This window comes from Choloepus didactylus, chromosome 4 (genome assembly GCF_015220235.1).
Source record: "Choloepus didactylus isolate mChoDid1 chromosome 4, mChoDid1.pri, whole genome shotgun sequence".
In the NCBI taxonomy this organism is placed as follows: Eukaryota; Metazoa; Chordata; class Mammalia; order Pilosa; family Megalonychidae; genus Choloepus; species Choloepus didactylus.
The window spans coordinates 37,123,352-37,136,531 of record NC_051310.1 but is presented as its reverse complement, the minus strand read 5'-3'; the positions used below and the strand labels follow the sequence as shown (position 1 = coordinate 37,136,531).

Below are 13,180 nucleotides of genomic sequence, written 5' to 3'. Positions count from 1 at the left end.
TGAGAGACTATTTTAAAACCAGTGAGTATTCGGCCTGGAACGCTGCCAGGAAACTGGTGGTTGGAGCTAGTAGATGAGTGCGGAGGGGAGCAGACTTCCATGCCCCAGGCACCCTCCTTAGCACTTGGCTTGGTTGATAACCCTTTGCAGACTCGTGACCAAGAGCCCCCATACCAGGGCCTGGTGGTTGGAGTAGGCTGACAAGCGCAGAAGGGGGCAGCTTTCCACACTCCGTGCAGCAATCACAGCAATTGGCTGGGGAGATGACCCTTCACATGCCTGTGGTCAGGAGCTTCCTTGAGGGAATTCGAGATTTGGCAGGCTTGTGACCAAGTCCACTCTTCCTCCACGGAAACCCACGGTGTGTGTGGCCTAGAGGCAGGGGTGCCACACAGAAGTGCCAAGAGCCCTCTCCCAATCCCAGGGACTCATGGGCCCATGGCAGACAGGGACTGTGGGGGCATTTGAGCTGGAAGGTGAGACATGCAATATGCAACTCCAAAGTACTCCACCCACAGCCCCAGGAATGGCTGGGACCACTGTGTCCCGGAGCAGATTCTCTGCCAAACTGGAGGGCATGGCCCTCACCCACAGGGCTGGCACTGGTTGGACTTCCACATGGTTTGAACCACTACTTAGTACATGGATGAATTCGGGGGAGAACTGACTTAAGGTACTAGATGGCTCAAGAGCGCCATCTGCTGGTGGGTCAGGGAAGGTGCACTCCACCAAGCTGTAGCGCTGCCAAATTATAGATGAATGTGCAAATAATCTTGCATATCCTAAGAGAACCCTATCAAGATAAGCAAATGCCACGAGGCCAAAAAAAAAAAAAAAGAAAAGAAAAAAACCACAGAAAATTATAAAGCATATGAAGAAGCCAGAAGATACGGATAACCCAAATGTCCAAATTAAAAAGCCAGAGGAGACACAGAACTTGGAGCAGTTAATCAAAGAAGTACACAAGAACATCGATGTCATGGCTCAGGATATAAAGGACATGAAGAAGACCCTCGAAGAATGTAAAGAATTTGCAAGAGTAAATTAAAAAATAGTGGCTCTAATGGAAAAGATACTGTTGATCAAATTAAAAATATTCTTGAGACACATAGCAGATTTGAAGAGTTAGAAGAACGAGTTACCAAACTTGAAGATAAGATGATGGAATGTAAAAGCACAAAAGACTGAATGATGAAAAAAAAATTGAAAAATTTGAAATGGATCTCAGGGTAATGATGGATTACATGAAGCGCACAAATATAAGAATCTTGGTGTTCCAGAAGCTGAAGAGAAGACTAAAGGGCTGGGAAGAGTATTCGAAGACCCTTCTAAACAACATAAATATGCAAATCAAAGATGCCTAATGAACTCCAAATAGAATAAATCCAAATAAACCCACTCCAAGACATATTCTGATAGATTGCCAGACGCTGAAGAGAAGGAGAAAGTTCTGAAAGCAGCAAGGGAGAAGTGATTCACCACATACAAGGGAAACAACATAAAACTAGGTACTGACTAGTCCATGGAGGCAAGAAGGCAGTGGCATGACATTCTGAAAGAGAAAAACTGCTAGCCAAGAATTCTTTATCCAGCAGAGCTCTCCTTCAAAATGAAGGAGAGCTTAGAATTTTCATAGACAAACAAATGCTGAGAGAATTTGTTAACAAGAGACCTGTCATACGAGAAATACTAAAGGGAGCTCTTCCGGCTGAGAAAAAAAGACAGGAGAGAGAGGCCTGGAGAAGAGCACAGAACTGAAGATGTTAGTAAGGGTAACTTAAAGAAAATAGAGAGAGGGAAAATAGATGTGACAAGTAAAAATGAAAGGATGAGATGGCTGATTCAAGAACTGCCTTCACAGTAATAACATTGAATGTGAATGTATTAAACTCCCCAATTAAAAGATATAGATCAGAATGGATTTAAAAATATGAACTATCAATATGCTGTTTACAACAGACTCATCTTAGACCCAGCAACACAAAGAGATTGTAAGTGAAAGGATGGAAAAAAATATTCCATGCAAGTTACAGTCCAAAGAAAGCAGGGGTAGCAATTCTAATTTCAGGTAAAATACACTTTAAATGCAAAGATGTCATAAGAGGCAAAAAAGGACACTATATACTAATAAAAGAGACAATTCACCAAGAAGAAATAACAATCATAAATGTTTATGCACCCAATCAGAGTGCTCCAAAATACATGAGACAGACATTGGCAAAACTGAAGGAAGCAATAGATGTTTCCATGCTAATCGTGGGGGACATCAATACAACACTCTCTGATAGATCAACCAGACAGAGGACTTGTAAGGAAATTGAGAACTTAAATAATGCGATAAACAAATTAGACTTAATAACCATATATAGAGCATTGCATCGCAAATTACCAGGATGTACATTCTTCCCTAGTGCTCATGGAACTTTCTTCAGGATAAATCATATGCTGGGGCATTAAACAAACCTCAATAAATTTAAAAAGATTGAAGTTATTCAAAGCACATTTCTCTGACTACAATGGAATGAAAGTAGAAGTTGATAACCATCAAAGATCTAGAACATTCACAAATATCTGGAGGTTAAACAACACACTTCTAAACGATCAGTGGGTCAAGGAGAATTGCAAGAGAAATTGCTAAATATCTAGAGATGAATGAAAACAAGAACATAGCATATCAAAACTTATGGGATATGGCAAAGGCGGTATTGAGGGGGAAATTATAGCTCTAAATGCATACATTAAAAAGGAAGAAAGAACTAAATTCAAAGAACTAATGGAACAACTGAAGAAGCTAGAAAGTAATCAGCAAACTAATCCCAAAGCAACTAGAAGAAAATAAATAACAAGGATTAAAGCATAAATAAATGATATGGAGAACCAAAAAAAAAAAAAAAAAAAAAGAATAAATAAAACCAAAAGTTGGTTCTTTGAGAAGATCAACAAGATTGATAAACCCTTAGCTAAACTGACAAAGTCGAAAGAGAGAAGACCTAAATAAAATAATAAATGGGGGGGGGGGGCATTACTGCAGATCCTGAAGAAATTTTAAAAAATCGTGAGAGGATACTATGAACAACTGTATGCCAACAGACTAGACAATCTAGAGGAAATGGACAATTTCCTGGAAATACATGAACAACCTAGACTGGCCAGAGAAGAAATAGAAGACCTTAACAGACTAATCACAAGTAGAGAGATCCAGTCAGTCATCAGAAAGCTTCCTACAAATAAAAGCTCGGGGCCAGATGGCTTCACGGGAATTCTATCACACTTCCAAAAAGAACTGACACCATTCCTACTCAAACTCCTTAAAAAAATTGAAGAAAATGGAACACTACCTAACTCATTTTATGAAGCCAACATCACTCTAATACCAAAACCAGATAAAGATGCTACAAGAAAGGAAAACTACAGGCCAGTCTCCCTTGTGACTATAGATGCAAAAATTCTCACAAAATACTTGCATATTGAATCCAAAGACACATTAAAAAAATCATACACCATGACGAAGTGGGGTTCATCCCAGGCATGCAAGGGTGGTTCAACATAAGAAAATCAATCGATGTAATACAACACATTAACAAATCAAAAGGAAAAAAATCAAATGATCACCTCAATAGATGCTGAAAAAGCATTCGACAAAATTCAGCATCATTTTTTTTTATAAAAACATTTCAAAAGGTAGGAATTGAAGGAAACTTCCTGAGTGTGATAAAGAGCACATATGAAAAACCCACAGCCAGCATAGTACTCAATGCCGAGAGGCAAAGCCTTCCCTCTAAGATCAGGGATGAGACAAGGATGCCCGCTGTCACCACTGTTATTCAACATTGTGCTAGAAGTTCTAGCCAGAGCAGTGTGGTAAGCCAAATAAATAAAAGGCATCCAAATTGGAAAGGAAGAAGTAAAACTGTCTTTATTTGCAGACGATATGATCTTATGTTTAGAAAACCCTGAGAAATCAACTACACAGCTACTTGAGCTAATAAACAAATTCAGCAAAGTGGCGGGATATAAGATTAATGCACATAAGTCAGTAATGTTTCTATACATTAGAAACTACCTAACTGAAGAAACATTCAAGAGAAAGACTATTCACAATAGCAACTAAAAAAAATCAAGGACCTGGGAATAAACTTAACGAAGAAGTAAAAGACCTCTACGCAGAAAATTATGTAACTTTACTAAAAGAAATAAAAGAGGACCTAAATGAGTGGAAAGATATTCCGTGTTCATGGATAGGAAGACCAAACGCCATTAAGATGTCAGTCCTAACCAAAGTGATCTACAGATTCAGTGTAATTCCAATCAAAATTCCAACAACCTACTTTGTAGACTTGGCAAAGCTCATTATCAAATTTATTTGGAAGGGAAAGTGGCCTTGAATTGCTATTAACATTCTAAAAAAGAAAAATGCAGTGGGAGGACTTACATTGACTGACTTTGAAGCCTACTATGAAGCCACAGTGGTCAAAACAGCATGGTATTGGCACAAAGACAGACATACTGATCATTGGAATCAAACTGAGAATTTGGAAATACACCCCCAGATCTACGGTCGACTGATTTTGGATAAGGCCCCCAAATCCACTGAACTGGGACGGAACAGTCTGTTCAACAAATGGGGCTGGGAGAACTGAATATACATATTCAAAAGAATGAAAAAGGACCCCTACTTCACACCCTATACAAATATTAACTCAAAGTGGATCAAAGACCTCAATATAAGAGATGGTACCTTAAAACTCCTAGAAGATAATGTAGGGAAACACCTCCAAGACCTAGTATTAGGTTGCTTCTTATACCTCACACCTAAAGTACAAGCAGTGAAAGAAAAAATAGATAAATGGGAACTTCTTAAAATCAAAAGCTTCTGTACCTCAAAGGAGTTTGTCAAAAAGGTGAAGAGGCAGCCAACACAATGGGAGAAAATATTTGGAAACCATGTATCTGATAAGAGACTGATACTTTGCATATATAAAGAAATCATACAACTCAATGACAGTAGCACAAACAGCCCAATTATAAAATGGGCAAAAGATATAAGAAGACATTTCTCCAGAGGAAATACAAAATGGTTAAAAAAACCTGAAAAAATGTTCATCTTCACTAGCTATTAGGGAGATGCAAATCAAGACCACAATGAGGTACCATCTCACACCAATAAGAATGGCTGCCATCAGACAAACAGGAGACTACAAATGCTGAAGAGAGGGTGTGGAGAAACTGAATTCTTATTCATCGCTGGTGGGACTGTGTAATGGTACAACCACTCTGGAAGAAAATTTGGCAGTTCCTCAGGAAAATGGATATCAAGTTACCCTATGATCCAGCAGTTTCACTTCTTGGTATATACCCAGAAGATCTGAAAGCAGTGACATGAACAGATATTTGCACACTGATGTTCATAGCGGCATTGTTCGCGATTGACAAGAGATGGAAACAATCCACATGTCCTTCAACAGATGAATGGATAAAAAGTATGTGATACATACATACTATGGAATACTGTGCAGCAGTACGAAGAAATGAGGTCGTGAAATGTATGACAACATGGGTGAACCTTGAAGACATAATGCTGAGTGAAATAAGCCAGACACAAAAGGAGAGATATGATATATCACCACTAATGTGAACCCTGTGAAAAATGTAAAGTAAGTGCCTTATGTAGAATACAGGGGACCTAGAAATAGACAGAAGCTAGCGAAGGGGGAATGATAATCTAATATGTACCAATACGATAATGAGAGTGAACTTGATATGGGAATGGTCAGATGTGACTATGGTTTGTTAATGGGATTATTAGTATTAGTGACTCACTGAAGGCAAATGTGTTTGTAAACAGTTGTTTAAAGGCATGTAACCCACAGACTAGCACCACAAACCTAAATAAGTGTTAGCATGATATACTTACAAGGTATGACACTGGTGCAGAGGGATAACAACAGAGTGGTATATGGAAAAACTACCCATTACATTTTAAAGACCATGTTTAATGGAACTATCATACCAAAACTACACTAATACTAGAGATGAATACTTAGCAGCTGATAATAGCTCTGGGGTGTATTACATTATGATAATTGTTTAAAGTTGAGAGTGATGAAGATTGTACAACTAAGTGAAGATAATATAAGAAACTGACCATTTATCTTGCGATAGAATATGTATTAAGTAAAATTATGAACCCACTGCTTAATAAATCAAGCCCTTGTCTTGAGGCTTGCTATTGTGAAGCTTAGGGTTATAAATGGCAGGCTGAGCCCTCCTATAATTATCCCTAGGAGGCACCTCCAGGAAACCTCTTTTGTTGCTCTCTCTGTAAGCCAAACTCGGCAAAAAAATTTATTAACCTCCCCCTGTGAGGGACATGACTCCCTGGGGAATGAATCTCCCTGGTGACATGGAACACAATGCCCAGGAATGAGCTGGGCCCTGGCAGCAAGGGATTGAAAATGGCTACTCGACCAAAAGTGAGAAAAAAAAAAAAAGGAAAGGTAACAAGCTGAGGTCATAGTGACTGAAAGATTCCAAATAAGAGTCAAGAGGCTATCCTGGAGGCTTCTCTTATGCAAGCTCCAACTAGACATCCCAAATGGCCAAAGTATGCTACGCCCTTAACAAAAGTAGTCTCCAAATACCTAGGTCCTTACCTGGGTTTCTGTAAAATATTCACTCACTGAGTTTTATCTCTCAGAAACTTAAATCCACCCGAGTGTTCCTATGCCAGACAAGTCCTAAAACCCAGAGGCAGTAACCTCTTTAAGAACAACAGTCGGATGCAGCCCTCTTTCCTATACTGTCAACACCCCCTTTCAATATGAAAAAGTTAGAGTGGTCACTGCCTAGATACCTACCCCTGAAGATGGAGAAGGAGATTAAATGAGAGGAATGGGTAGCAATAAATAAGGTAAGATTTAACAAAGTTCTATGAATACTGAAACTTCATATAAATATATATATATTTTTAGGTGCTTGGGTGTTGGAATAGCTGGAAGGAGGTAAATGACATGGTGGAACTGTAACTTATAAAATCCTTTGAAATTTGTTCTATAGCTATTTGTTGAATTGTGCTTTGAAAGTCTTCACCTTTCTGTATATACCCTATATTGCATAATAAGGAAAGAACTGAAACTGTGGAAGTGTAACCCGTAATAGTTTTTGAAATTACCTTTTTAACTACTTGATGAGCTTACATCGAAAGTTAACTAACACCTCTCTGTATGTATGTTATATTTTACAATAATGGAAATAGCTGAAGTTGTGGAACTGTGACCCATGACATTCTTTGAAATTTGCTCTCTAACTTCTTGGTAAATCATACTTTGAAAGTTACCACTCTTATATGTATATGTATATGTGTGTGTGTGTGTGTGTGTGTGTAAAAGTTCACAATAAAAAATGCATTAAAAATATTTAAAGAGTTCTGATAGGCCAAACTCAACAATATAGTCCAGGGACCCTAATTTAAGAATGCTAGCCATTAAATGCATAATTAGTAACTGTGAGAATAGTATATTCTGGCTGTAGCAAAGTAATTTAGTTGTCAGTGTTATTTGGATACTGATAACAGTATAAAAACTGAATGTTAACCCCAAATTATGACATATTTGAGAAGATGGGAAGAGTTAAATTCATATTTGAAAGAGTATGTGCATGAACGCTTATCTTTCTATAAGATGTGAGATAAGTACCTAAAATCCAAACATTGATATGTAGCACTATGAGCTTGCTATTTATAATTAATTGTGGAAGTAAATACCAACTGCTAGAGAGGAGAAAGTGGGAGTGAGGATGGATCAGGAGTGAAGAGGGCTGGGGCAGAGGAGGGACTGCTGTTTTCATTTATAAACCTTATATGATTTTTATAAACTCAACACCCAGGAAGGTTCAAGTTTTTTGGAGTCTGATGATTATACAATTTGGATGGGAGGTAGGGGGAGGCTCCTTAAGAAAAAGAAGACAAAATTTAAAATACAGAATTGCTAGGGCCCCTTCCTTAAGAAGGCCATGCAAGTGAGGGTCCTGAAGCAGAAGCTTCATTAGTTTCATGGTAAATCTACCTCTGCTATGAACATGTATTACCTTTATTAAAAATAAAGGAAGAAAAATATATTATGGATATCACCTATGTATTTTAATTATGTAAGATATGGTAAGTTCTCAAGACTGTCATGTTATGCTCACAGTTTTCAAATATAGACAACCAAATGACCATTGAATCAGATTGACAGCTATTATAAAGAAATGAGTCACCTCTCCCCTTACCTACATCCCCCACAATAAATATACTTTTATATCTTAGTTGCTAAAGTCAGTGGTAAGGGCCAAGGGAAGCTTTCAGCTACAAAAAAAAAAAAGAAAAGAAAAACCCAACTCAATTGTCTTAAAGAGGATTCGTATTCTCTCACATGACAAGAATCCTGGGGGTAAGTACTTCTAGGGTTGATTAATTTTGAAGCTTCATGATGTTATCAGGGCTCGAGTTCTTTCCATCTTCCTACTCTGCCATCCTTAGCACGTAAGTTTGGCCCTCAGTCTGCCATTCCTCATGATCACAGGATGATGACTGTAATTACAAGGCATCATATACAGGTAAAACAACATCTAGAAGAGGGAGCCTGTTTTTTTTTTCTTGATTCTCTCTTGAAAAGAGTGAGAAAAGTATTCCCAGCAATTACTAGCAGACTTTCCTTGACCATTCATTTGCTGGTATCAAGTCACAGCCCCATAGGTTTAGGCATTTCATTGGGAAGAGGAATGGTGGGATTGCCGTTTTTGGCTTGGGTTTGTTGGGATTTACCACCAGAGGGGTGGAAACCCAAATAAAATCAGGGCTCTACCTTCAGGGAATAAGAAGGGAGTGGCTGTTGGGTAAGCAACCAAAAAGCACTGCTGCAGCCCACGATTTGTGGTGTAATAGCAGGCTAACCCACTTATAATGACAGCTGGGTGGTTACTGTTTCCATGTAATTTTCTTAAAGTTATTGAGACTTTTTTCTAAATATCAGGGCCCCATTTTCCACTCTCTCTTGAAGGCACAGAAGATGAAACACAAAATGGTGTTGCAGCGAATGATGATGGAGGCTTCAGTGAAGAATGGGAAGCCCAGAGGGACAGTCATTTGGGGCCTCATCGATCTACACCTGAATCACGAGCTGCTGTACAGGAGCTTCCCAGCAATGTCCCACCCACCGAGGATCCAGAGGAAAGTATGTGATTATCAGTATCTCCACATATAAAGTGAATTGAGGATGCTGCAATCTAATTCTAAATTACAGCGTAGCTTTTAGTGGGAAATACCAATTTTAGTAATTTGTGCTTTTCTCATAGCTAAGTTTATTAATGGGCAGAATTCTTCCCCTTAGATTTTCTTAGTTGGCCATTTGCAGCCCAATCTTTTGGCATTTGTTTTAAAAAGTAAAAGAATTTTTTAAAATTTTTATTCTATTAATACTTTATGTATGTGTTCCGGTTTGCTAATGCTGCTGTTATGCAAAATACCAGAAATGGATTATTTCATAAAAGGGGGATTACTTGGTTATAAATTTACAGTCTGAAGGCCATGAAAATGTCCAAGTTAAGGCATCAGCACAAGTATCCCTTCACCAAAGGAAGGCCAGTGGTGTCTGGAAAACCTCGTTAGCTGGAAAGGCATGTAGCTGGCATCTGCTGATCCCAAGTTGTGTTCCTTCTCCTCTCTCAGCTCCCGTGCATTCTTCAAAGCGTTACTCTTTTGTCCTCCGTTAGCTTTTCTGAAGCAAAGTATCAGCAAAAGTCTGTGTGCCAGTTTGGATTTATTATGTCCCCCAAAACGCCATTATCTTTGATGCAGTCTTGTGGGGGCAGACATATTAGTGTTGATTAGGTTGGAACCTATTGAGTATTTCCATGGAGATGTGACTCAATCAACTGTGGGCAAGACTTTTGATTGGATAATTTCCATAGAGGTATTATCCCACCCATTCAGGATGGGTCTGAATTAAATCACTGGAGCCATATAAAGAGCTGATGAACATAAGGAACTCAGAGCAGCTAAGAGTGACATTTTAGAGAGGTGCTGCAGCTAAAAGAGGAGAAGGCCATTTTGAAACCAGAACCCCGGAGCAGACGCCAGCCACATGCCTTCCCAGCTAACAGAGGTTTTCCAAACGCCATTGGCCACCCTTCAGTGAAGGTACCCAATTGTTGATATCTTACCTTGTACACTTCATGGCCTTAAAACTATAACTGTGTAACCAAATAAACCCCCTTTTATAAAAGTCAATCCATTTCTGGTGTTTTGCATTCCGGCAGCATTAGCAAACTGGAACATCTGGTGACACTCTTTCAAAAGCAAGGGTAAGTAGAGACGTTCATCTCCAGAATCAATTTGAACATTTCATTGCTCCAGAAAGAAAAACCCAATACCCCTTATACCTCCCTATTATTGACACTTAGCATTGGTATGGTACCTTTGTTACAACTGATGGAAGAATATTACAATATTACTGTTAACTATAATCCATTGTTTGCATTGGTTGTATTTTTTCCCCATATATCACCCTATTATTAACACCTTGTAATAGTGACATACATTTGTTCTAGTTCACGGAAGAACATTCTTTTATTTATACTATTAACCACAGTCATTATCCACCTCAGGGTTCACTGTGTTATACAGTCCTATGTTTTATCCTCTGCGTTTCTTCTGGTGACATTCATGACCATAAATTCCCCACAATCACACCCGTAATTCAGCGTTGTTAATTACACTCACAATAAGGTGCTACCATTACTTCTATCCATTTCCAAACATTTGCAATCAACCTTATTAAAAATTCTGCACAAAGTAAGCATCGGCTCCCCATTCTCTCCCCTCATTTTATCTCCTGGTAACCTATACTCTAGATTTTAACTCCATAAGTTTGTTCATTGTAATTAGTTCATATTAATGAGACCATACAATATTTGTTCTTTTGTGTCTGGTTTATTTCACTCAACATAATGTCCTCAGGGTTCATCCATGTTGTCACATGCATCAGGACTTCATTCCTTCTTACAGCTGAATAATATTCCATCATGTGAATATGCTACATTTTGTTTATCCTTTCACTGGTTGATGGACACTTGGGTTGTTTCCATCTTTTGGTGATTGTGAATAATGCCGCTGTGAACATTGGTGTGAAAATGTCTGTTCACATCACTGCTTTCAGTTCTTCTGAATATAAATCTAGTAGATTAGATCAGTGGTTACGTAGGACTGGGGAAGGATAGCGGGATTGGGGGGTGACTGCTAAGGGGTAAGGGGTTTTTCTTTTTGGAGTAATGAAAATGTTCTAAAATTGATTGTGGTGATGAATGCACAACTCTGTGGTTATACTAAAAGCCATTGATTGTACACTTTGGATGGATTGTATGGTATGTGAATATATTTCAGTAAAAACTGCTTTTTAAAAAAAGGGCAAAAAGTTCTTGCTTCAGCAGCACATATACTAAAATTGGAATGATATAGAGAAGATTACCATGGCCCCTGTACAAGGAAGATACATGCAAACTCATGAAAACTGGACAAAAGATGTGAATAGACATTTCACCAAAGTAGTATAATGACTACTAAGTGCATGAAAAGATGCTCATCTTCATTAGTCACTAGGGGAAATGAGACACCACTTCACATCCACTAAAAAGATTATAATAGGAGGCGGGGCAAGATGGCAGACTGGTGAGCTGTATGTTTTAGTTACTCCTCCAGGAAAGTAGGTAGAAAGCCAGGAACTGCGTGGACTGGACACCACAGAGCAATCTGACTTTGGGCATACTTCATACAACACTCATGAAAACGTGGAACTGCTGAGATCAGCGAAATCTGTAAGTTTGGCGGCCAGGGGACCCGCACCCCTCCCTGCCAGGCTCAGTCCCGTGGGAGGAGGGGCTGTCAGCTCCGGGAAGGAGAAGGGAGAACTGCAGTGGCAGCCCTTATCGGAAACTCTTCTACTGATCCAAACTCCAACCATAGGATAGACGGAGACCAGACACCAGAGAATCTGAGAGCTGCCAGCCCAGCAGAGGAGACAGGCATAGAAAAAAAAAACAACACGAAAAACTCCAAATAAAAGCGGAGGATTTTTGGAGTTCTGGTGAACATAGAAGGGTAAGGGCAGAGCTCAGGCCGGAGCCCAGGCCCTGAGGCGCATATGCAAATCCCGAAGAAAAGCTGAGAAAAAGCTGATCTCTCTGCCCTGTGGACCTTTCCTTAATGGCCCTGGTTGCTTTGTCTCTTAGCATTTCAATAACCCATTAGATCTCTGGAGAGGGCCCTTTTTTTTTTTTTAATCCTTTTTTCTTTTTCTAAACAATTACTCTAAGAAGCCCATACAGAAGCTTCAAAGACATGCAATTTGGGCAGGTCAAGTCAAGAGCAGAACTAGGAGAGCTCTGAGACAAAATGCAATAATCCAGTGGCTGAGAAAATTCACTAAACACCACAACTTCCCAAGAAAAGGGGGGTGTCCGCTCACAGCCATCATCCTGGTGGACAGGAAACACTCCTGCCCATTGCCAGCCCCATAGCCCAGAGCTGCCCCAGACAACCCAGTGTGACGGAAGTGCTTCAAATAACAGGCACACACCACAAAACTGCAACCTCAGCTGATTGTCCCAGAGTTGGGAAGGTAGAGCAGTGTGAATTAACAAAGCCCCATTCAGCCATCATTTCAGCAGACTGGGAGCCTCCCTACACAGCCCAGCAGCCCAGAACTGCCCTGGGGGGATGTCACTCACCTGTGACATAGCACAGTCATCCCTCAACAGAGGACCAGGGGGTGCACGGCCTGGAAGAGGGGCCCACTTGCAAGTCTCAGGAGCCATACGCCAATACCAAGGACTTGTGGGTCAGTGGCAGAGACAAACTGTGGCAGGACTGAACTGAAGGATTAGACTATTGCAGCAGCCTTAAAACTCTAGGAGCACCAGGGAGATTTGATTGTTAGAGCCACCCCCCCCTCTCTGACTGCCCAGAAGCACGCCCCATATACAGGGCAGGCAACAACAACTACACATGCAAGCTTGGTACACCAATTGGACCCCACAAGACTCACTCCCCCACTCACCAAAAAGGCTAAGCAGGGGAGAACTGGCTTGTGGAGAACAGGTGGCTCGTGGATGCCACCTGCTGGTTAGTTAGAGAAAGTGTACTCCA

At 39.9% G+C, this 13,180-nt stretch overlaps 1 protein-coding gene and 1 non-coding gene across 7 annotated transcripts in view; both read left to right on the top strand.

Annotated features, from left to right (window-relative positions):
• PSEN1 (presenilin 1) overlaps positions 1-13,180 on the top strand; it is a 105,908-nt gene that overhangs the window by 75,926 nt on the left and 16,802 nt on the right. For all 6 annotated transcript variants that reach the window (XM_037832361.1, XM_037832359.1, XM_037832360.1 and 3 more), the window contains one exon: positions 9,039-9,212. In XM_037832361.1, coding sequence (XP_037688289.1) covers positions 9,039-9,212 — 174 coding nt within the window. The remainder of the gene's footprint in view (positions 1-9,038; positions 9,213-13,180) is intronic.
• On the top strand, positions 11,455-11,559 carry LOC119533555. The gene has a single exon (XR_005216681.1). It is a non-coding gene; the product is annotated as a U6 spliceosomal RNA (small nuclear RNA).